The 26,514-nt window shown below is 34.2% G+C and overlaps 2 protein-coding genes across 7 annotated transcripts in view; both read left to right on the top strand.

The window, feature by feature from the left end:
- The window catches only part of slc35a2 (solute carrier family 35 member 2), a 23,127-nt gene extending 6,167 nt beyond the window's left edge, over positions 1-16,960 (top strand). The window contains exons 2-6 of one of the 3 annotated variants that reach the window (XM_087263387.1): positions 192-374; positions 702-853; positions 3,236-3,924; positions 5,485-5,532; positions 16,159-16,960. In XM_087263387.1, coding sequence (XP_087119513.1) covers positions 192-374; positions 702-853; positions 3,236-3,924; positions 5,485-5,532; positions 16,159-16,192 — 1,106 coding nt within the window. In that variant the 3' untranslated portion in view covers positions 16,193-16,960. 3 annotated transcript variants of the gene reach the window in all.
- A 2,572-nt stretch (positions 16,961-19,532) lies between these two features.
- bcap31 (B cell receptor associated protein 31) overlaps positions 19,533-26,514 on the top strand; it is a 56,216-nt gene continuing 49,234 nt past the window's right edge. For all 4 annotated transcript variants that reach the window (XR_015496899.1, XR_015496901.1, XR_015496900.1 and 1 more), the window contains 4 exon segments: positions 19,533-19,620; positions 20,649-20,757; positions 21,803-21,903; positions 23,766-23,910. Coding sequence is in view for 1 of the 4 variants with exons in the window: in NM_200092.1 (NP_956386.1) it covers positions 20,666-20,757; positions 21,803-21,903; positions 23,766-23,910 (338 nt within the window). In the remaining 3 variants the exon portion in view is untranslated.

A 26,514-nucleotide genomic window follows, 5' to 3' on the forward strand; every position in this document is an offset into this window, starting at 1 on the left:
CCTGGTTTTGTTCACAGGTGTTCAGGTGATGGCATAAGGGATTGGTATACATAAACTGTCGCTGTAATTCTGACGTCAGTTTTTTAGATCAGTAAATTCACCATCCTTCTATTACATTTTCACACTTTTAACAAAAGAAAAGAAGCCACTCTTTGTTGACTGAAATGTTTTCATATGTATGTTTCTTGCAGTCAACAAGAAGCTGAAGTACACCAGTCTGGCAATTCTGGTGATCCAGAATGCGTCGCTCATCCTCAGTATCCGCTATGTGCGGACGCTTCCGGGTGATCATTTCTACACCACATCGGCTGTGGTGATGGCAGAAGTTCTTAAAGTCATCACCTGTCTGTTCATCATCCTGATACATAAGAGAGGTGCGTTCACTAGACACTCCACAGCCTGTCACGTTTACACTAAGCATTAAAAGGAATAGATGTATACTGGATTGTTTTAAGACTTCTGACATGGTGAGATGAGCAATGATGATGTTGAGTTTTGCAATTAAAAAATGTTATAATTTCTCTAGAGAAATTCTATTTTTATTAGCCCTTTTTTTAATAAAATAATTCATACAATGAATAAAATACTCAAATAAATGTGTAATATAGATTTATCTAATTTAATTATATCTAATTTAAGTCAAGGATCGGTAATATCATACAAGTGATGTTTTTAATTTGTGTCTGTGTGTGTAAATGCAGGTAATGTGAAGAGCTTCGTGTCGTTGTTGTATGACTCTATAGTCATACAGTATTGGGACACGCTGAAGTTAGCAGTTCCTTCACTCATCTACACTTTACAGAACAACCTGCAGTATGTGGCCATTTCCAATTTACCAGCAGCCACATTCCAGGTAAAAGAGACTATTTGTAGTGCTTGTAAATTTTTTTGATGTTTTTGTTTTCTCTTTTATTTAAATAGAATTTTAGATTTTAGCAATTTTGTTAATATTTCTTATAGCTTTAAATGTGTTATGTGCTTACCATCACTTATTATTTATACAGAAATAAAAGTGTGTGAAATCATAAAATTATTTATTTATTTTTATTTATTTGGTTAAAGATAAAATTAATGATGTGAATTTTTATATATTTCCCAAGTGGTTTTAACGGAGAGAAGATTTGTCAAAACATTTTTATCTTAATAATTAACTTTTACAGAGTTAGTGTTTCTTCCCATACTGATAAACTTCCAGTGAACAGTTAATGTGACATTTTGTTTTTCAATTTTACAAGGTTCCTTTCACAGCATTGATGTTGTGATGTAGTTAAAATATAATCAGTTAAATAGACTTGAGCGTTCATTTAGTTGTTCAAGCATAAAATGAGATGAAAAGCCGTTTACACATACGCACTTATAAGGAGCAGCAGGCCAGCGCAGAAGCTCCATTGAAAATACTGGAATAAAATCATTGTTTATATTTTAAAGACATGGCACAGAAAAATGGAATTTAATGCAGTGTTTCTTGTACATTCTGAGAGCCAATTTATATCCTATATCAATTAGGCAGGTCATTGGGCAAAAGTGGTTTGTTCTGTAGCCAATCAGAAAAAAAACATTCTTAAAATCCCCAAGAAATCAAAACTAATCATATGTTTTTGTTAGCTCACATTGCTAGTTTTGTGGTCAATAATTAATCTGTGCATGTCATTAAGAAAAACTAGTTTGACCTTGTGATCTTGAATTGAAATCTGAAAATGGACTTCCCGTTTGTTTTCAGTTAAATTATCAGACGACGTGATTTTGATGTAATGGGTGTGGCCAAAGAGCTTAGAGTGACCAAGAGGCGACACTCAATAGAACGTTCCATTGCAACAGCAGTGCCCAGCAACAGCCCTGGATTCCGCCATTTTGGAGTGAAAGTGATCGGCCGTCCATTGGATCTCATTACTGTCGCGATGGCAAGCAGCTGCTTTGTTTTTTTATTTATTTATTTAAAAAGTGCATTAAAGCTGAGATACAACTTGAAAGACTACAATACAATACTTATTATCACAATCATCAGCACTTTTAATAGTTTATTTTACAGACTTATAATATGCTGTTGTTCTATTGGAGTTTTCATTCCAAAATGGCCGCCACGCCCTCTTGTGGCTGTTTCCCAAATTACACTAGAGTGTCGCCTCTTGGTCATTCTAAGCTCTTTGGTGTGGCTAACGCTGCTGCAACTGTCAGTTTTGAGAACAAACAGGAATGGTGAGCTGGAGGAGTCTGTTAGGCTGTAATAACTCTTCTAAAACCCCTTTCCTGATCTTTCAGAATGAAATGCCTACTTTACTACCTCCATTCAGCCCGCGGTAGAAAAAACAAGACACGTCCACTGTTTGCTCATTTACAATTCTGTTTCTTTTGGAGCTGTGTTACAAAAAAAATAACGATCACAGCTTCCAGTTCACGGGGACTTTAAGGTAGCAAATAATAAATATATAATATATACTGTAGATATATAGCTGAAATCAGAATTAATAACCCCCTTTGAAATTTTTTTGTTTTTAAAATATTTTCTAAATGATCTGAACAAGGAAATTTTCCCAGTATGTCTGATAATATTTTTTCTTCTGAATGAAAGTCTTATTTGTTTTATTTTGGCTAGGATAAAAGCAGTTTTGAAAATAAAAAAAAATAAAATTAAGGTAATTTTTGGCCTCTTTAAGCTATTTTTTTTCTCGATTGTCTGCAGAACAAACCATCGTTAAACAATAACTTGCCTAATTACCCTAACCTGCCTAGTTAACCTAATAAACCTAGTTAAGCCTTTAAATGTCACCTTAAGCTGTATAGAAGTGTCTTGAAAAATATCTAGTAAAATATTATTTACTGTCATCATGGCAAAGATAAAATAAATCAGTTATTAGAAATAAGTTATTAAAACTATTATGTTTAGAAATGTGCTTAATAAATCTTTTCTTTGTAAAACAGAAATTGGTGATAAAAAAAAAACTTAGGGGGGGGGGGGGGGGGGGGGTTTGGTTCTAATAATGACTGCAACTGTATACATTTCACTTTATGCTTCAACATATTTTTATTTATATTATCATTTATTTTAGCACTTAAAATTATTTCAATTTGTTTTTCCAAAGCTAAAAAGAGATTCATAATTTTTTTTTAACATGACATTTGGATCTTTTAAAATCTAAATTTAGATTAAGACAATATTTATCCTGAAAGAAGCAGGTTAAGTTTGGTAAAAATGAAACGATTGCAGTGACATGTATTTTGATGACTTCCCCTGCAGGTCACATATCAGCTGAAGATCTTGACCACGGCTCTGTTTTCAGTGCTGATGCTGCGGAAGAGTCTGTCCAGGATCCAGTGGATCTCTCTGGTGCTGCTGTTCGCCGGTGTGGCCATCGTCCAGGTGGAGCAAGAGAGCGGCAAGCAGAAGGAGGCCGTGACTGCGGCCAACCAGAACTACTTCAAGGGTCTGCTGTCCGTCATCATCTCCTGCCTCTCCTCGGGCTTCGCCGGCGTCTACTTCGAGAAGATCCTTAAGGGCAGCTCGGCGTCAGTGTGGATGAGGAACATCCAGCTTGGGATCTTCGGGACTGTTTTGGGTCTGCTCGGCATGTGGTGGAACGACGGCGCCGCCATCGCTGAAAAAGGCTTTTTGTTTGGATACACACCAATGGTGTGGGGTGTCATTTTCAATCAAGCGTTCGGCGGCCTCCTGGTGGCCGTTGTGGTGAAATACGCGGACAACATCCTCAAAGGCTTCGCCACTTCTTTTTCCATCATCGTGTCCACCATCACATCCGTCTACCTCTTCGGCTTCCACGTGGACCTGGTCTTCACGCTGGGCGCAGGATTGGTCATAGGAGCCGTCTATATGTACAGTCTCCCCAAAGCGAACACCAGCACTTCCAGCACAAGCACGGCTTCATCCAGCAAAGCAGGAGAATCGGAGCTGGATGCGTTCCTCCCAAAGTCAGTCCTGGTGAAATGAGCCAACTAAAAGCGTCTTCTCTGTGTCCCCTTTCATTAATCTTTCTCCGGGTGGAAATCTTAACTCTATTCACTCTTCGGCTTTCTTTTTCTCTGCTGCTGTGGGGTCTAAAGCGTCTGCTTCAGATTAGGATATTTGTTAAAGGGATAGTTCACTTTTAAAAAATCACAAATGAAAATTCTGTCATTGTTTACTCAGCCTTTACTTGTTTTTAAACATTTATAAGTTTCGTTCTTCTGTTGAAACACACAAAAGAAGATATTTTTAAAAATGCTGTAAGAATTGTCTTTCATAGTAGGAAAAAAATACGATGGAAGTCAATGGTTACCGGTTTTGGCTTTCTTCAAAATACATTATTTTGTGTTGGAGTAAAATTCTATCATCGCTTACTCAGCCTTTACTTGTTTTTAAAGCTTTGAGTTTTTTTTTCGTTTGTTGAAACGCACAAAAGAAGATATTTCGAAGAAAGCTGTAACAATCGACTTCCATTGTAATTATTTTCCTACAATGGAAGTCAATGGTTACCGGTTTTTGGATTCTTCAAAATATATTATTTTGTGTTCAAGTAAACTTCTGCCATCATTTACTCAGCTTTTACTTGTTTTTAAACCTTTACGAGGTTCTTTCTTTTTTGTTGAAACACCCAAAAGAAGATATTTTGAAGAATGCTGTATAAATTGACTTCTATCGTAATTTTTCCCTACTATGAAAGTCAATGGCTACCAGTTATTGGCTTTCTTCAAAATATATGAATTTGTGATCAAGTAAAATTCTGTCATCATTTAATCAGCCTTGACTTTTTGGTTTCTGTTGAAAGAAGATATTTCGAAGAATGTTGCAATCATTGACTTCCATAGTATTTTTTCCCTGCTATGGGTCACAAGTCAGTGGTTACCGGTTTTCATCTTTCTTAATATATAAAATATCATCTTTTGTGTTCAACAGAAGAAAGAAACAGATAAATGTTTGGAACCACTTGAGAGCGTAAATATTGACTACATTTAGATTTTTTAGGTGAACTGTCCCTTTAAAATATTTGGAAAGCACAAATCAGAGAGGTTTCTTTTATTTTTTAAATACCAAAAATCAACCGTGGCATATTTAGTTTTCCTTTTCACAAGCATATCTCTCTCTCATTTTAGAATCTATCTTCTCTGTTGGCCTTAAACAGCATATTCCTGTTAGACAGCTTGATTTTCAGGGAAGAGGATGTGAATATTGTGTGTTGAGGTAATGAACGCTGGGCTGGATTGACTTGAAAACTGATGGGTGAATCTCACAAGAAAACTGCTTTAAATTTGAGGAGGAAATGAATGAAAGGATGTTAAAGCTATAGTTGACCAAAACGGAAAATTCTTGCCATCGTTTACCTTTTACGTATCACAAATCTGTTTAAGTTTCTTTCTGTTGAACACAAGAGAAGATATTTTGAAGTATGCTGGAAACCTGTAACTATTGACTTCCATAGCATTTCAATTAATGCTATAAAGGTTGAGGCTTACAGGTTTTCAGCTTAAAATATCTTCCTTTGTGCTCAACAGAAGAAAGAATCTCAAACCGATTTGGAACCTCTTGAGGGAGAGTAAAAAGTGAGTACATTTTCATGTTAGGCATCCACCATTAAAGTGACATCCATCACTTTTAGTTTCAACATAGATACTCACATTGTGAAAATAAATCCCATTTGACCCCTAGACTTGTATTTCCACAAAATGTAAAAATTATAATAATAGTTCTCTTTATTGTAAAACACTTCTGTCCGCATACAAAATATCTTTAGAATAAGAACTCCTTTATTAACATGAGTTGTTCAGCAGTTATTCAGTTATATGAATGTTAAATATAATATAATACAATATTTATTGCTCTATTATAAGCAGATGAAACTTTATTGTGAAGTTACTTTATTATTTTGTTTTCATTATTTAATCATCTTGAATTAAATTCAGTAAAACACTCACTATCATAACATGTACATTTAAATAATTCTTTTCTTACCATTTCATGCTAACAAGATTTTATGACAGTAATGTGCTTATTTTTTATTAAAAGTCACAATGCAAGACTTGCCAATAATCTATAAAGTAGGCTGTGTTGTGTGTCATACTGTTTTTGAATTTATAATAATTATTTTAATTATTTTTTATTTATAATATTATATATTATAAATAAGTTATATATTTATTTATAAATAGAATAGAATACTATATTTATTGCTCTTATATAAGCAGATGAGACATTATTTGAAAGTTACTTTATTATAATCATTATTTAGAATTTAATAATCTTCAATTAAATCTAGTAAAACACCCGCTATCATAACATAAACATTTAAATAATCCCTTTTTTTACCACCTCATGCCAGCTAGAATTTATATAAGTACTTTTTTAAAAAGTCACAATAATAGTCAATAGTCCATAAAGCAGGCTTTTTTGTGTCATAAATACTTTCTTTACATCTTTTCTTCTATTATTTATTAGATTTCTAATTTGTTTCATTGATTTATTTTTGTCCGTGTAATTTAACCCCGACCTCATCCTTACTGTAAAACACTTCTGTCTGCATACAAAATACCTTTACAATAAGAACTCCTTTATTAACATGAGTTAGTCAGCAGTTATTCAGTTATATTGAATAAATATAGTACATTATTTATTACTCTAATCAAATCAGATGAGACCTTATTGTAAAGTTACTTTGTTGTTGTTATTATTATTCATAATTTAATCCACTTGATTTAAATTCCATAAAATTCCTACTATCATAACATGTACATTAAAACAATCCCTTTCTTACCACCTTATGCTAACAAGCATTTTTAAAAGTCTTGTGTGCTTATTTTTTTTAATAAAAAGTCAAAATGCAAAACTTGTCATTAATCCATAAAGCAAGAACTTTTGTCTGTCATAAATATACTTTCTTTTAATTTATAATATAATTATTTGAATTCTTTTTAATTTATAATATAGTATTTTATTTATAAATTTATTAGAGCAATAAATATTGTATTATATTATAAGCAGATGAAACCTTATTTGAAAGTTACTTGATTATAATCATTATTTATAATTTAATCATCTTAAATTAAATCCAGTAAAGCACACACCATCATAACATGTACATTTAAATAATCCCTTTCTTACCACCTCATGCCAGCAGGAATAAATGAAAGAAATGCTTATTTTGATAAAAAAAAATATAGTCCAAGAGTCCATAAAGCCTTTTTTGTGTCATAAATATACTTTCTTTTATTTATATTCTTCTTATATTATTAATTGGATTTCTAATTTGTTTCATTGATTTATTTTTGTCTGTGTAATTTAACCCCGACCTCATCTTTACAGTAAAACACTTCTGTCCACATACAAAATACCTTTACAATAAGAACTCCCTTATTAACATGAGTTGTTCAGCATTTATTCAGTTATATGAATGTTAAATATAATACAATACAATATTTATTGCTTTAAAATAAGCAGATGAGACCTTATTGTAAAATTACTTTATTATTAATATTAATATTATTATTCATAATTTAATCCAAATGAATTAAGATCCGTAAAACAGCTGCTATCATAACATGTACTTTAAATAAACCCTTTCTTATCACTTCATGCCAACAAGAATTTATATTAGTCTTGTGCTTATTTTTATAAAAAGTCACAATGCAAGACTTTTCAATAATCCATAAAGCAGGCTCTTTTGTGTGTTGTAAATATATCATTTATTTTAATTTATAATATAATTATTGATTTCGTAAATACATTTTAATATAATAATTTAATTAATAAGAAAATATAACACAGTATGTAGTACTCTAATATAAGATGAGACCTTATTGAAAGTTACTTTATTATTATTATTATTATTATTTTTATTACTACAACTACTTTTATTATTATTCATAATTTAATCCACTTGAAGTAAATTCCGTAAAACCCCTACTATCATTAAACAAGAAATGTGCTTATTTTTACAAACAAAAGTCACAATGCAAGACTTGTCAACAGTGCATAAAGCAGGCTCTTTTTTCTGTCATAAATAAACTTTCTAAAAAGTTTTTGGTATATTATTTATTACATTGTTTCATTTACTTTAGTCTGTGTAGTTTAATCCTGACCTCATCTTGATTACACTCTTCTTGATTAACTTCTTGTTAAAACTACTTAAATAAAACGAGTTGAAACAACACAATTTTTAAGGGTTTTTTGGACACGACTTAATTGTTTTATGTTCAATCCACTTACATTTGTAAGTTCGCATAATCGATTTGTGTTGGCACAACAAGAAGAAATTGGGAACCCAGCATTGTTTACAGTGTACATTTGTGAGATTCACCCACAGCTGCTTCCTCATGCTCCAAGTTCTTTGCCAGAATCGTAGTGCTGTGTGATTAGAGAAAGAAAATAATGGCTGGAATAAAGGCTGTCTACCATGTTTACAGATGAAACATGGCAATACCTCATGGCAGAATCCAGTGGCAAAGAGCTCGAGCGAGTGGTGTCTGTGGCAGTAATATATGGCACTTTGTAGCCTGTGTGTTGAATTAGTGTTTTTGGGATTTCCAGATGAAGGGATGCTGAATTGAATTGAATTTAATTGAATTGAATTGAATTGAATCAGCTTGCAGGGAATAATAAGCCCTCCTTACCAATAATGCATTGTGTTTGAGATGTCATAATCGACACTTCGCTTTGGAAAGGATCTAATTTACAAACTGACAGTCTCTTAACACAGTTTTTCTCAACCGTGTTACTAGGGGACCACCAGTTTTGCATATTTTTCTTGTCTCGTTAACCAAACACACCTGATTCAGATCATCAGCTCATTAGCAGAGACTGGAAGACATGTTATGGGTGTGATAGACAAAGGAGACGCCCAACACATGCAGTGCTGGTTGTCCTCTAAGAACGTGGTTGAGAAACACTTCCTTAACACATGGCTTCCGTGCGGATTCTTGCTTTTCCACTTGTGGTTTCATCTCCGGCTCTTTTCCTTTGCAGAAAACTGACTAACCCTGTCATTTTCTAACTTTAACGGCACCTTAATGAAGGCTGTTTTCTTTTTTTTGTGTGTGTGAGAGGGACTAGTTTTGCTTAACCAACAAATGGTTAACGCTGTGCCTTTCTCAAATCAACTTGTGACTGAATATATATGGTAACTATATATATGTTAATATAATTCTTACACTGTACATAATATCAAAGTACTATATCTTCTTTTTATGATGCAAAAAAAAAGGAAGACCGTGGATTTCTCTTTACGTTGTGTATTGTACAGAGGATTTTTGTGCACATATTTGATACAGAAATGCCAAAACTGTTCTCAGTAAATCACCTCAAGAGCTCGTCCTGATTCTGAATGTTGTTTTCGTTTATTTTGTGATGTTTTTTTTTTTATTTCGCAGCAAGTAAATGCTGAGGTGATGGATGGATCATGGGTTTGAGTTTGGTTGTGGTTTTGGTCACGTGGATTTTGTTGATCTTGAAGGGTTTTATTTTTTTAATGCATGATTGAGATTGTATAAGCTGAAAAGGACTGGGTTAAGCGCTGCTTGATTATTTACGAAACAATTAATGACGTTGAGTTTATTTTTTTATTTTTAATGATTTTGAGGGAAGGAATGTGGCCTGATTCTGTTTACTTTCTTTGTTTACATGAGCATAAATTGACTTTTGACACTTCACAATGAGGTCTTGTTTGTTAGCATTAGCTTACATCAACTAACAAAGGATAAACGTACACTGCCTGACAAAAGTCTTGTTGTCGATCCCAGTTGTAAGAGCAACACTTAATAACTTGACTTCTAGTTGATCATTTGGAAAAGTGGCAGAAGGTCGATTTTTCTTATGAATCATCTGTTGAGCTGCATCCCAATCATCACAAATACTGCAGAAGACCTACTGGAACACACATGGCCCAACATTCTGACAGAAATCAGTCAAGTTTGGTGAAGGAAAAACCATGGTTTGGGGTTACATTTAGTATGGGGCGTGTGAGAAATCTGCAGAGTGGATGGCAACATCAACAGCCTGAGATATCAAGACATTTGTGCTGCCAATTACATTACAAACCACAGGAGAGGGCAAATTCTTCAGCAGGATAGCGCTCCTCACACTTTAGCCTACACATTAAAGTCCTTAAAAAGCAAAGAAGGTCCAGTTGCTCCAGGATTGGCCAGCCTAGTCACCAGACATGAACATTATTGAGCATGTCTGGGTTAAGATGAATGTATTTGGTAAAATAAGTGTAATCTAGACGGCTTTGCCTTTCAAATAAGCCGCTTTTAATACCTAATGATCAACTAGAAGTCAAGTTATTATTTGTTGTTCCTAGAACTTGGATAGGCGACAAGACTTTTGTCAGGTAGTGTATTTTTACAGCATTTATTAAACACTTTAGCTTTGGTAAAAACTGAGTTGTTATGTCAATTCACACATCAAGTAGTATAAAATGTTAATTTTGTTAAGCAATTAAAAATAATAATCAGTGTGTTTCTCTTGTTAGCTTTTAAAATCAAAATAAGTGAAATGTTAACAAATTAAACAACATTGTAACGTGTTACTTTAAAGTCAACATGAAACCATGTCTGACTCCATTTACTCAGTTAGATGTTGTTGATCTTAATTAACTTCGGGACTAGTTTTTTTTTAGTTATCTATAAAGCAGTAAAAAATGCAATAATTGTCAACTGAATATTATAGTCGATTAACTGTCATATGAATCGTTACATTATTTGCAAAAGAAAATGTTTATATTGTAATGATTTATGTTTTATGTTTAACTAAAAATAAAAAAAGTTACTAGACTTAAATCACATTTTAACAGAAAGAAATCTTGTATAAATAAGTATATTCAGCATAATTTATTTTAACTAGTCGCCTAAGAGACATTTATCAAAGTTTAACTTGTACTAAATCCAACTAAATTATAAATGAAATACACGCATAAATGTCTAAACAACTACAACTTAAACTAAAATTAAAGTGTAAACAGAGAAAAATAGAAACAGATTAGCTTAAATCGTATTTTAATAATACCAAGAGTCCGTTTTGACAGCCTTTTAACTAAATATTACTAAAAGTAACTAAATATTTCAGCATGAGGATGTATTTCCAACTGAAATGGAATATTAAGTAGGGGGCAGGACTTAATAGTTGTGCTCCTCCCCTCATCTTTTACACTAAGCAAAGAAATAGTTGGAGGGATGTGCAGGGGCGGAGCTAGGGGGTGGGAAATTCATAACATATTCATAACAAGGAATTTAAAACCCTCTTGTAATAGTAATAAAAAATTTTTTTAATTCCCCCTGCAAACATTTAATTCCCCCATGCTATTCAATTTCATACACGACACTCCCTTCTCCTCCTATTCACTTTTGTCTATGAAAATGTGTGACCACTAACTAACTGCTGCCCCCTGCATGGCCACCCTTCTGAAAAATTTATGGCTGCATCCGAAACCGCTTACTACTCAATAGGTGCTGCATTTGAATTTAAACGTACTTCTCTGCCGTTAGAAAAGTCCGTTCAATACAGTATGGATATGGAATTCGGACGTACTACATCCGCCATTTTGTCATGATCATGTGACCAACCCATACAGTTGTGTTCCTTCACTCCCATTCATTAATTCTCTGATGGGTCATCGTTGGATAGCGCAGCGTGAATGAGATGCACTCTTCAGAATCTTGCCGGAAGTAGTAGGTCATCGAAACGCAATCTCACAGCAATTCGTAGCTTTTTAATTTAGTGGCTAATTTGTATTAATTCGTATGATCTAATTCGTACAGTTTAGTACGATTTGCTCATCACCCAATGACGGTTGGGGTTAGGGGTGGGGTTGGGTGCCACACCTTCTTTTAAAAATCATACATTTTCATACGACTGAACTCGTACGAATTGGCCACTAAACCGTCATAACGTAAAATACCTACGTTTCCTCGTGAGATCCGGCTGGTCATACGGGTACTTCTCGCATACTGATTCTTGAATTCTCGGACATACTACTCAGCTCGCATACTGTTTTTAGCGTACTATATAATATGGAAGTATGCGGTTTCAGACTCAGCCCATGCCTCCGCCATTGGGGGTGTGGCTAAGGATATTTCATCCAATTTGTCAAACTGACATCATCAGAGAAGGACGGTCATTTCAGAGTGGAAGCAAATGATTAGATTTTGATTGAAGATTACCCAAAACAAAGTTTTTTTTTCCAGTGGATTAACTTGCAGGGATTAAATGTTCACTTTAGGATTAGCAAGGTGTGCTAGCAAAATAAACATCGTAAATTTGACTTTAAAGTTCATGCGAAATCACAATTTACAACGTTTATTTTGCTAGCACACATTGTTATTCTTTAGGTCAGGCGTTTCAAACTGCGATCGCCTTATCCACCCCCAACCCTACAGTTCGCGATTGACTCCTCCACCCACAGCTCCCCATAGCTCTTGAGTTCACGATCTTCTCTCCCTTACCCCCTGCCTCTTTCCGCTCTTCAGTTTGAGCTTGAGACCCCTGCTTTAGGTGAACAATTACTCTGTGCAAGTTAATCTACTGAAATTAACATTTGTATTTTAGGTAATCTTTAATAAAATCTGACCATTTGCTTTTCGCTTGGAGGGGCGGTCCTTCTCTGATGATGTCAGTTTGATGGTTTCAGTCACAATATTCTTAACCAGGTCCCTCCTACAGTGTAAAACCCAAAATGTTAAGGTAACTCAAAACATTTGAGGAAACTGATCGCAACAAAGAGACTTTAATCAAATAAATACTGTAGCATTTTATTTTGATGGAATATTCCATTTAAGTGCATCAACATACTGAAATAAGTCTCAGCAACTTTCGATTTCTGCAGTCTTTAATGTCCTCATGAAGTAAAAAGAGTCGCGAACATCATTTCATGTTGACTTTGAAACACAAATATTAATGTTACCAGTTCCCTGCAGGTCTCAGGCTGATAGTCTAGATCTCCCATCACTGGATTGTTTTCAGAGACTTTTTCAGAAACTATGAGCCGAAAGTGGCCTCAGGCAGCTAAAGTCAGTGTGTGTGTGTGTTTGTGTGTGTGTGGTTATATATATGTGATCTAGACATATGTGTGAGTGTTTGAGAATTTACTACAAGCCATTAATTTCTCACACTTATACTCAACGTTTGACCATCATGCCAATCTTTCGTATTTGGTTATGATGGATTCTTATGGTGGTTGCATGTCAGAATGTGGTTTAAAATAATTATTAGGGTTTTATTTTGTACTTTTCGCTCGTCGGCTTGGTTTTTAAACGTGAGCCGATCGCATGTAGAGGAATATGAAACGTTGCACATGTCCGGTTGAGATTTTTTGTTCTGTTGAGTTTTTTTGTGTGTCGACTGTCAACACGTCACGATTGCAGAAAGACTGCACAGATTTCATCATCACAGCAGATTAAAGAGGACGGTCTCTGTAAAGCTGGTCTCTGGCACTATGATCAACATTGTAAATAGTCTGTGAAGAGCTGAAGTAAAGCCACTGCTGGCTGATTTCTTATAGTGGCCTCTTTCTTGAGGCTGACAATAAACATCCAATAGAGAACAGAGTTTCTGTTTCTTATATGAGCCTCAGAAGTCTGTCTTTCTTGTGTGTGTGTGTGTGTGTGTGTGTGTGAGTGTGCCTGTGCCATATCAATGATTGGAAATAAGTTCAATCTGATTAAATTGTGTAGCTATATGAAAAAAATACTGTAGGTAAAAATTATTCGTCCTCCTATGAATATTTGTCAAATATTTCCCAAATTATGTTTAACAGAGCAAGGAAATTTTCACAGTATTTCCTATAATTTTTTTTTTTTCTGGTGAAAGTCTTATTAGTTTTATTTTGGCTAGAATAAAAGCAGATTTAATTTTTTAAAACAATTTTAAGGTCAATATTATTTGCCCCCTTAAGCTATATTTTCGATAGTCTACAGAACAAACCATCGTTATTCAATGACTTGCCTAATTATCCTAGTTGAGGCTTTAGAAATATCTATTCATTTATTATTTACTGTCATCATGGCAAAGATAAAATAAATTAGTTATGAGAAATGAGTTTTTAAAACTATTATGTTTATAATAGTTATTTATATATATATATATATATATATATATATATATATATATATATATATATATATATATATATATATATATATATATAATGTGTGTGTGTGTGTGTGCGTGTGTATATATATATATATATATATGTAAAAAAGTCTTTTATTAACTTACAAAGCCCTTTACAACCTTGCACCCGATTACCTCTCTGATCTTCCTCACTGGTACACTCCTCGGCGCTCACTGAGATCTTATGCTGCTGAACTGTTGTCAGTTCCAAATTTTAAGATGAAAACATTTGGTGGCGGGGCTTTTAGCTGGATATCACAGTTATGGAATACCACAGTTATGGAATTTCCTGCCGTTAGATATTCGTCAGGTGAACTTTATCTCCAATTTTAAATCCCAGGTTAAAACCTTTCTGTTCAGGATTGCTTTTAATGATTTTCTGGATTAATACTATGTTTTATTTCTCTTCTGTCTTGTTTTTATAATGTGCCTGTGACATACTGTAAGGTGTCCTTGAGTGCTTTGAAAGGCGCCTACAAATAAAAGGTATTATTTTTATTATAATTATGTTTAGAAATGTGTTAAAATCTTATTTTTGTTAAACAGAAATTAGGGAGAAAATATAGAAGGGGGCTAATAATTCAGGAGGGCTAATAAATTCAGACTTCAACTGTGTGTCAAACTGTACAGCGTGGTTTATTTTGTTGCCATTAACATGAACTAACAAAGAACAACCGAGCAGCAACTATTAATATGTATTTAAGATCAGAAGCTAACGTTAGTTCATGCACTGTGATTAACAACCTAATTAAGCATTTAAATGTCACTTTAAGCTGTATAGAAGTGTCTTGAAAGATATCTAGTCAAATATTATTTACTGTCATCATGACAGATAAAATAAATCAGTTATAAGAAATGAGTTATTAACACTATTATGTTTAGAAATGTGTTGAAAAAAATCTGCTCTTCGTTAAACAGAAATTGGGGAAAAAATAAACAGGGGGGCTAATAATTCTGACTTCAACTGTATCTATACATATATATGAACACACACAAATTAACGGTCCTTCTTCATTACTTATTAAAAAGCTTATAAAATCAGCTTTCAGTGATGTAACCTGTATTTTCGGATGTTAAAAGTTATCAGAGGTGATGTTTCTCAATGTCTGCATGACTGTACTAACTTCTGTCTAAACCCTTGCTAAATAACATCCCTGCACTTTTTGCATTCAAATACCTGGCCAGAAGACTGCATTTTGAGGTGGTTTTCCCACTACAGATGGAGCAAATTTCATATCATCTTCAAAGAGCTTTATCATGCCAGACTATCTCAAAGAGAAAAGAGAACAATTATATACAGTGCGGGAAATACGTATTGAACACATCATGTTTTTCCCAGGGAATAATATTTCTAAAGGAGCTGTTGACATGAAGTTGAACCAGATTTTGGAAAAAAAATCCAAACAATACAAACATAAAAACAATCTGAAAAATGAGTTATGTGTAAAAACAATAAAATGACACAAGGAGAAAATACTGAACTACTGAAATTTATAAATAGTTTATATAAAAGTTTTTTTTTGGTGATAGCAGCTTAAAGACGCCTCTCATATGGAGAATGAAGTCACAAGCATTGCTCAGGTTTTCACAGACTTCAACAGTGTGTAAAAATCTTGATGGTTCTGTGGGTCTCGTCTATCAAATCTGATCTTTATATTGTATTTTCTATTGGATTCAAGTCAGGTGATTGGCTGGGCCATTCCTCAGCTTGATTTTCTTTCTCTAAAACCTTTAGAGAGTTTCCTTGGTTGTGTTTTGGATCATTGTCTTGCTGAAATGTCCACTGTCATCTTCATCATCCTGCTAATGTAGATGCTGGACTGGAGCAGCTAATGTTCATTTACAATGAGGAACAGCAGAGGGTTGCTGGTGACTCAATACTTATTTCCCCCACTGAAAATAGTTTTTTGTACCTGCTAATATTGAGTGTAATCAAAACAGGAAAAAAAAATTTAGTTACAAAAGGTGTGTCGCATACTTCCAGTCATGTAAAGTGTAATATACATGCATACACACATATATTTAATGTGTCTTTAATGTATCTTTTCTTCTCTCTTTTCTTCTGCTTCTAGTCTGAAGGCACCAGGAAAGAAGAAGGGAAATTGAACAAACATGATACATGGGAAGAAATTATGAAAACTCGTGCCTACAGGTCCAACACTCCTGCTTTATTTCCAAAAGAAAAGAATTGAGGGTTATATTTCAAGTGCCTTAAAGTCTGATTGTGCTGACTTACTTTATAAAACCTCATATTTATGTGATGCATCTGATATTCTGATCGACTGAAGTTGTATAACGCTAATGTAAAAAGGGATATTTTGTGTTTTGAATGGTGGAACTGGAGATAGAAATAGATGAAAATGTCCTCGTCTTACTTAAAATTCAGAAGGTACTGTATTTTTTTTTTTATCAATGTTTTATTTATTTTTACTTTATTTGCATTCCTATGCTTTTTGACTAAAGTGTTTTGCAGTGTTGTGTGTTTATTGTAGCTATCTTGCTTGTTTTGTATTAGTGCCTTATATATTTGGACTGTTATGTGTGTGAGCATTACAGACCTTCTCCAAAGTGCACTTTCAGGTGAACTGTTCTATACATGAATCTTACTCCAGATGATGAAAGATGATTTTAAGATGATGAAATCTGCATCTCGGACACGTTGTGGATGTGTAAGTTGCCTTTTCTCGGATTTGGTCATAATGTCTAGGCCTTATTGACCGAGATGCAGAGAAATATGCAAAGCATCATTCAGCCTCTTGAACAAAATCATCCTTCATCCTTTCAACATTCGAATTTAAAGCAGAACTAAATGTTCAGTCATTTCAGAAGATTAATAAATCTTATGGTTGGAATAAATATTGTTTTAAAATCTGATCTGCCTTGTTAATGTTAGTTGGTGAAATAGAATTACATTACATTTTGGTGTGTGTGTGTGTGTGTGTGTGTGTGTGTTAAACTCACTGGAAAAAATTATTCAGAAATAATTCATTGGATTTACTCAATTTTTTACGTTAAGTAGCTGTAAACAATTTATTTTGGCTGAATTTAAACAAACAAATTAAGTAGAATTTTATTCAATTTAATTTGTTTAAATTCAACACAAATAAATTGTTTGCAAGAGTTTTGCAGACATCATTTTTTTCAGAGCTATAGAGTGTTTTACATAAATAATAAGTTGATTAAGTGCAAGTAAAGTTCTTTAAATATAACGTTAAAAACATTTATAAACTTTAAATATCGAAATATGGGTGAAATATTGTTTAAATGAGTGTAACAGCAACTGGAAAGTAGCTTTTGCTGCTTGTTTAAACTACTTCATTAAAATGAGTTAAAACAACACAATTCTTAAGTTTTTTTGTGGACAGCTTAATTGTTTTATGTTCAATCCACTTAAACTTGTAAAGCGATAAAGTTAACATGATTGATTTGTGTTGGGACAACATGAAGGACTATGTGGTACCCAGCATTTTTTTTTTGGAACAGTGTACTTAAAAATGAAACATTATGTCAGCTATTTGTGACTATTTGTTGAGCACAATGTACTGTCAGATGCAGAGGCGAGTTTAGTGATTTGGGGGCCCTAAGCAGTTCCAGCCATGGGGCCCAACAGTCCTTAAACGAAATTATTTGTAGTTTTATATTTTTAAAATTTATTTTGCTGTCTTTTTTCTATCCCTAAATCTCATTATTAATGTTTTCATTCATTCATTTTCTTGTCGGCTTAGTCCATTTATTAATCCGGAGTCGCCACAGCGGAATGAACCGCCAACTTATCCAGCACATTTTTACGCAGCGGATGCCCTTACAGCTGCAATCCATCTCTGGGAAACATCCACACACACTCACGCACATACTCATGCACTACGGACAATTTAGCCTACCCAATTCACCTGTACCGCATGTCTTTGGACTGTGGGGGAAACTGGAGCACCCGGAGGAAACCCACGCAAACGCAGGGAGAACATGCAAACTCCACACATGAAACGCCAACTGAGCCGAGACTCGAATCAGCGACCCAGCACCCTTCTTGCATTTTAAATGATTTGTTTTCCTGAAAATTGATTCACAACAAAAAATAAATAAAGTTTTTGAAACTGAATCTTTACCTGACTTGACTGCTGGACTGCTCCATGACTGAGGGTATAAGACAAATGTGCGTATATGGTACAATTACGTTAAAATGTAATTTGTTAGACCCTCACCAATACAAAATATGATAGAAAACGATGTTATGTGAATAATTTATACTTCTAGGTATTTATTGGGGGCCCCCACATTTCTTGGGGCCCTAAGTGGCTGCTTACTTTGCTTATTGGTAAAATCCGCCCCTGGTCAGATGCTCTGGTTTATTTTGGAATACAGCCAAAAATGCATTGTATGTGCCAAACAGATCCAGTTTTGTTTTATGACAAAAATCCTGTTCCATGATGCCAATTTTGTACATTCTTTGTAACGTTTTGTAAATTTCATACTTAGCATTGCTAAACACTTCATATGGATAATTTTAAAGGCAATTTTCTCATTATTTTGATTATTTTGAACCTTTAGATTCTCAAATAGTTATCTAATGCGGTCTCCCATCCAGGTACTGACCAGGCTCAGCCCTGCCTAGCTTTAGTGAGTAACCGGTCTTGGACTGCAGGGTGATATGGCTGTTGTCCAAGCTTGTATTTTATTGTATTTTAACTTGCTGATATATAGATGAAATCTAGTTTGAAAGCTATTGACAAAGTATAAACGTTTAAAAAGACAATTCATTTTTATTTCGGGGCAAAACTGTGTTCCTTAATGCAGTCTTTTAATACGTCATCAAATAACTCTTGTTGTAATTATAATATCTTTTTGTGTATATTTTTGTTTTAATTTAAACTGTTGTTACACTGAATGACATTTTAGTGAGCGTCTTCTGTAATTTATTGCTAAAAACAATGCTAGCTAGTGTATGTGTAGATAATATCCTAAAACTGTTGACTGAAATAAAATCCTGTTGTTACATAGCCTTCCGGCATGTTTCAAGTATGCTGTTGTATCCGATCATTTTCATTATTTACCCTCATTTTTATCATTCAATCATTTTGCCTTCGGCTTAGTCCCTTTATTCATCAGGGGTCGCCACAGCGGAATGAACCGTCAACTAGTGTTGGGAAAAAAGTAATATATTAGTTTTACGTCTACCTTATCTCTTCAAAAAATGTAAAAAATGCAAATTGCCCAGCATATGTTTTACACAGTAGATGCCATTCCAGCCGCAACCCAGTACTGAGAAACACCCATACACTCTTTAACACACATACGCTACAGACCTTATTGCTGAGAGGCGACAGTGCTCATTTATTATAAGCCCACGAAAATATAAAGGGACTTTTACTTTATTATTTCCCGCCTTCGACACGGGAAGTAGTAGTCATACCGTAGAGTGAGTTGGCACGCATACCGGAAGTTGATTAGTGTGAAGTGCAGTCAGAGTGCACCAGAAGTTTTGACAGATTCCTGCAGGCCTTTCCGCGAATATTTCTCATTTTACTTCAAATTAAGTAAGTTCTAATAGAGTTATATATAATATTTATCTTCAGTCATATTCAGACTGTTAATTACGGACACGGTTAATATTGTGTTTACCTCAAACATCATAGCGGATTTGCTGATGTGACGTTAGTGGTTCAGAAACATGTTATGGTCTTGAGTTTGTTTACGTTTTCCCACTTATTTGTACGTATATTTTACAAACATATACTTTATATTTATATATTTATTATGGTATGTTTAATTTGGTGTAATCTATAACAACTCTAAGCTAAAATAATGTATCTTTAACGTTATTTCATTCATTCGTTGCTAACAATTGATACGAGCTCTCGATTAATTTTATATTACGTTATTTAAATATAAGTCAGCTGTGAGAGCAGAGATTTTATTCTTTCATTTTTTAGGTTATCTATTACTATGATGTTTATGATGTTTTTTTTCCTGAATGATGGTCCATTGTGTGCTTTCTATGAACCACATGCTCTGATTTACTAACTTGCCAACGTTACACCCATTTGTTTCTCGTTGTAAATGACACGTATTTGTTATCGATCATGTCCGATAATCTGTAAAGGCCTCGTTTTTGTGACTAAGGGTTCTCTGTAGTGTACATAAGATGGTGCTGTTGTACTAGAGGACTTGAGTGACTACATTTTTAACATGATAAGATGTAAAAGGAATGAGTGGGGTTTGCCTCAAGGCTTTTTGTTGACATTTGGTACAATATGAAGAGTTCAGATGCAAAAACCTGAATTTCTTTCAAGCTCTTTTGTGTAGCTTCAGTAATTTCACTTTTATGACAAAGAATATGTTACTTTCATTACCTTGCAAAAAAGGTAAAAACAACTTATTAACAAATATAAGAGGCTGAGAAAAACAGTCAGTGTAGAAGAAAATTCCAGATGACACTTATGAGTTTTTGCATCTAAACTCTTCATATATGTTTAGGAATCATATGCTTTGTTTAATTATACTCACAGGGTCATATTTATATTTATAATGCTTATACTGACCACTATTGATTGTCTTTGTACAGACTTCCAGGTAGCCGTCATGAGTCTTCAATGGACGGCTGTGGCGACATTTCTGTATGCTGAGGTGTTTGCTGTACTGCTACTGTGTGTCCCGTTCATCTCCCCAAAACGGTGGGTTTTGCAACACATGCTGAGTTAAAAGTCCTAAGTTATGGTATTGTAGTAATCCTAAAAGGATAGTTCACCCAAAGTTAAAATGTACACCCTATTTACTCACCCTAAAGTGGTTTCTTTCTTATGCTGAACACAATATAAGATATTTTGAAGAAAGCTGAAAACCAGTAAGAGTGACACAGTGGCTCAGTGATTAGCACTGCCACCTCACAGCAAGAAGGCTGCTGGTTCGAGTTTACTGAGCTAGTTGGCATGTCTATGTGGAGTTTGCATGTTCTCCCTGTGTTTGTGTGGGTTTCCCTCAGTCTAAAGACACGCGGTATATGTGAATTGAATAAGCTAAATAGGGAATGAATGAATGAATTAAAGAAAACCAGTAACTCTTTACTTCCATTGTAGGAAACTAAGGCTATAAGTGAATTACAGGTTTCCAAAATTTTTTAAAATATCTTCTTTTGTGTTTCAAACTTGTAAAGGGTGAGTAAATGATGATGGGGTTTAAATAATTAGCAGAATTGTCCCTTTAATAATGCCTTGGAGTCATTAGAAATTACTGTAATTTCACCTCTGATCAATTTCTGATCTTTCACAAGACTTTTCTTCAAAACAAGGCTCTTTCCAGGAAACATTTAAACTCTTTCCAATATTAAATGTGTCCATTTGTTGTGTAATGGTTCTGTGTTAAAGCGATCAAACATTAATAACGCTGAGTTTGGATGTTTTGATTCCAGGATAATTACATTTTGAGGAGCTCTTTTATTCCACGAAAATAGGGTCAAATAAGAGCCTTGTGAGAAAATAATTTCTTAATTTAACGGAATTCGCATGAGCCTCCCACCTTTTTAGCTTGGTAAACAACATGTTCCTTGGAAACTCCGAGAAAAACCTCTTGAAGATGCTTGTTTGGTATTTTTTTTTCCATTTTGTGCGAAATGTAAACCTTATGATGTTCTGTGGACTAGTTGAGAAAGATTATCATTATCTTTTGTGCCCTTTTGCCCTTATTTTTATTAAGATGTTATCTCTGCTGTTGTCTTTGTAGATGGAGCAAATTTTTCAAGTCCCGGCTGGTCACTGCCATTACGAGTTATGGAAACACTGCATTCATTGTCATCATTTGTATTCTTGTCTTTCTGCTCATAGGTGAGATTGAAATCTGATTTTTTTCATTAAACAGTCTTCAGAAGTCAGTGTTGATCATGAAGAAGATGTTAAATTAAAAATACCACTCGCACCATTCTCATTTGCTACTACTAAATTGCGAAAGTGGGTCATTTAGAAATGATTGCTGCGCTGATTTCATAACATACTCATTGGCATATGACTATCTGTATGTACATAGCCAATTTATTGCATCTAGTATTAAGCAACTTGGCAGAGAAGGTTAGTTACAAGAGATCAACAAATTGCTTGTTTTAAAATGTTTTTTTTCCACAGGTAGGATGAATTGCATTGATAAGAAGTCACAGTAATGATATTTATAATAATACAAAATATTTTGTATTCAAGCACATGTTATTGAACTTTCTTTTTAATCAAAGGATCATTAAAAAAATGTGTTGAATTTTCCTCAAAGATATTAAGCATCAGTGTGGTTTTATTACTGTTTTATTACATTTTTCAATTTTGCTCTATTTGATTTTTATTTTGTTCTAAGCATAAAAATAATTAAATATCTACACTCACCGGCCACTTTATTAGGTACACCCTACTAGTACTGGGTTAAACCCCGAATGCCTTCAGAACTGCTTTAATCCTTTGTGGGATAGATTCAACAAGGTACTGGAAATATTCCTCAGAGATTTTGTTCCATATTGACATGATAGCATGACACAGTTTCTGCTGACTGCACATCTATACAAGGCAGGATGGATTCATGCTTTCTTGTTGTTGATGCTGACCCTACCATTTGAATGTCGCTGCAGAAATCGATTCTCATCAGACCAGTCCACGTTTTTCCAATCTGCTATCGTTCAATCTTCTATTGTTCAATCTTCTATTGCCCCCTTAGAAAGAATTTGCCCCCCCCCAGTTTTCATAAAGGATTGTTCACTCAAAACTGAAAATTCTTTCTGTCATTAATAACTAACCCTCCTGTCATTCCAACCTTCAGAACACACATTTAGATATTGTATAATATGAAATAGCAATTCAACTATGAAATATGTGAGCTAGGCCTATAGTCCAGAGATCTGGTCCCTGCGTCAGGTCAGGTGCGCCCGTATAAACATGCACACGGCGATGGAGGCGCACTGAACTCACACAGGAGAAAACTGGACTAGTGGATGACATGAGGCTAGCAGCCTAATTCATTACATACATTTGTGCAGGTGGTATCGTTCATTTCAAGTCTTTTGAGTCGTTCATCACGGAAAGGCAGAAGCCAATCATATGCGTTTAGAGGCGGAAAAAGAATTGATCCGCTCATCTCTCGAGTCCTCTATCGGGTCCGAGTCATTCGTTCATCACGGGCTAATCATTTGAGTTTAGAGCCGGAAAAAGAATTGAATTGAAAGGTGAACTAATTATCATGGCTCCTATCGACTCATACTGTGTAGATTGGTTAAGATTATATGTGACTGTCAGTGTAACGTGAACAAACCACTGACATTTGAAGACATGAAGAGGTGAGCTGAGCAAAGAGACAAAAATACCTTCATAGACAAAAGAGCAGGTAAACACTGAAAGATTATTTTCTCCTTCTTATAGTGTTCTATTTATGACTTATTTGTCATGTGATCAACCTTTTGGGCTAGTTGTAGATGTGTTTGGAACCAATAACATTTTAATAATATTTTGGCAAATTTAACCAAGTTAACGAAATGACTTGAAAAAAATTCATTCATCTCGATGAACGAGACTCAAAGATTCGAGTCAGTAAAATGATCCGAAATACCCATCAATAATTGTGACATCCATAAAACATGTAATTTATGTTGTTTTGCTGTGGTTGAGCTCGATTTCTGAATGAAAATGCAAACTAAAGTGTGTTACTGCCTCTACAGATGCATTTAGAGAAGTGAGAAAATACAGCGTGGCAGAGAAAGTGGATCTGAGCAACAATCCTGTGGCCATCGAGCACATCCACATGAAGCTGTTCAGAGCCCAGAGGAACGAATACATCGCTGGCTTTGCTCTGCTTCTGTGTTTGTGAGTTTTTTTTTTTTTCTTCCCATCTCTCAGTCATTTTCTGTAGCTCTCACTCCCTGAGGACACTTTTATTTCTGTATTTTACCCTCCTCAACATGTCTGTCTTTGGCACTGTTCTGAACGTGATCGGTTACACGATTTGATTTCTCTTTAGCTGTTGGCTCCAAGCAAATTTTCTGGACCAAGCTTGTAAACAGAATAGATCACAGCCACGACTCTGAGAACAGGGTCATGGAGTTTTGCACGTTCCGTTCCAAAGAAGTGCTTTTGAAAGAAGATGAGCAAGTTGATTTAATCGTGTCATATTGCAGCGCATCCTAAAATTACCAGCCAACTGGCTAATAACGTATTTAGGTCATAGACGGAGCCCCATTTTTTTATATGGGTCAAATTAATCTGTAAATATAAGACTAACTTTTATTGTGTTTTAAGCATTGAAATAACGTGTAAAATTTCTTCCAAACATGCAGGTTGTTAGACGTTCATTCAGTGTAACAGAATTAGTTATCCTTTCTGAAATTATTAAATAATTCTCATCATTCTAACTTCTGTAAGATCATTGAGGTGTGCTGAAGACCAGTCAAGTGGTTTAATGTCCATGTATTTATCCAAAAGCAAAGATTTAGAGCTAAGAACTGGCAAAAAGTCAATTGAACAAGCATTTAAGTTGTCTGAATAATATACTGTGACACTTTAGGCCCAATCCCAATTCTATTTTTGTACCCCTACCCCTTCCCCTTGGCCCTTGAAACATCGTGTGAAGGGGAAGGGCTTCAAAATTTACCCGTAAGAAATGGGACACCACTACAACACCTGCACACGTCATCATGTGTCATCGCAATCACTTGCTTCATATGAGATCGATAATCGAGTTGCGTTATTTTGTGTATTTATCTAAGGCATACTGTATATCATGTTAATTAATTGTGGCAATAAGATCGTATTGTAACTGTACTGTGCATTTACAACCTGGCCATATTCTTCTATGTAAATACACGAAAACAACATAAACATTATAGCAGATGCTGTAAAAAGTTCATTCCCAGCAACTAGACTTTTCTGACAGAGTATTCGAGTGTTATCGAGTGTCAGAATGTTGTGGGACTGCTGTACAGGAGCTATTATTAGATATAGGAGTTTTATTTAATATAGGAGTTTTTATTTTAGCATTTTTGTTTTGAAGCATTACAGTAAAACATGAACGTGGTTATGAATATATTAAAACATATGTTTGTTTGTTGTAGAAATTCATAATAATGACTAAAAATACTAATCCGTGCATCTCCTGACTTCGGGTGCAGCTATGCTACCGTTGTAGATAGTGTATTCTAAGAAATTTTCTTACCCCTTCGTTTTCGAGGGCTATCTAGCCCTTTCCCTTAGCCTTAAGCCTTTAAGCTAAAGAGAATTGGAAATATGCATAACACATTTTTTGTCATATAAACGATTGTTACTTAATAAAGTTTAGTGGATGTTTTTCAGGCCTGTAGCCAGCCTGTTGAAAGGGGTGGTTCTTTTTTCTCAAAAAGTGGACAATTTTGTAGTTATTTGCATTATTTTCTAATTAATTATGAGATTTGAATTCTGAATTTAGATGACATTTTAAAGACTATTTTTATCTGGATTAGCTTATTCTTAGCTGAATTATCATAAACATACTTTTTAATGTACCAAAAATATTTCCTAAATATTTAGAATAAAGAAATATGACAGATATTTTTAAAATACAAATTTATTAAATCATATATAATTAGAAAAAAAAGTATTAAATTACAAACTGTAGCCTATTACAATTTATTAGACAAATAACAAACTGGCTAGCACATTCAGGTTTCCTTGGTAAGATTTTGACCATTTGAATAATAAATATATTCATAACCTATTATTATTATTATTATTATTATTATTATTATTATTAATTTAGAGCTTAACAACTTTTCTAGCCTCTCTTGTAAAAGTGCTTCACACTTTTTTATTGGTCTTGTTTTCTTTCAAGAATAAAGTCCAGGATATATCGAATAAAATTTACTTGCCAATAGAGAATTTCTTTTCTCTGTTTAATGCTTATGTCAGATGTTTTTTTGCACAGCTGGACGTTGAACTCTTAAAAAAAAAAAGGATTTACATTAATCAATACTGATCAACTAAAGTCACACCAGGATTACGCTTGGCCTTTAAGCCTTTTTCGATGGGGTATTTTTACTTTTTATGATGGCAGAGCAGTCAAAATAGGACAAATGAGCTCATGAATGGGACAAATTCTGAACCGTTGTCAGTGAGGGATGGGTCTTCCGAACCACCTGAACCCCCTCTGGCAACGGGCCTGTTCTTTTAGGACACATTTTAGTTGATTAAAAAATGCATTAATATTAGTAAATGGAAAAATAGCATGTATTAAATGTATTATTATTAATTCTTCAACATTTTTGTTTTTGACTCATTTCCTCACAGTTGTACTCTTTATTTTAAGCGTGAGGGTGTAAAATTTATTTCCCTGGTTGTAAAATGGTTTCAGTAGGTTTAGTTCTCAAGTTGCATTATACTTTTCTGTCACTATAGCATTGCTGACATCATCTGTCAATCAAATCAGACCACCCACCCTGT

This window comes from Danio rerio, chromosome 8, assembly GCF_052040795.2.
Source record: "Danio rerio strain M-AB ecotype USA chromosome 8, GRCz13ab, whole genome shotgun sequence".
Lineage (NCBI taxonomy): Eukaryota > Metazoa > Chordata > Actinopteri > Cypriniformes > Danionidae > Danio > Danio rerio.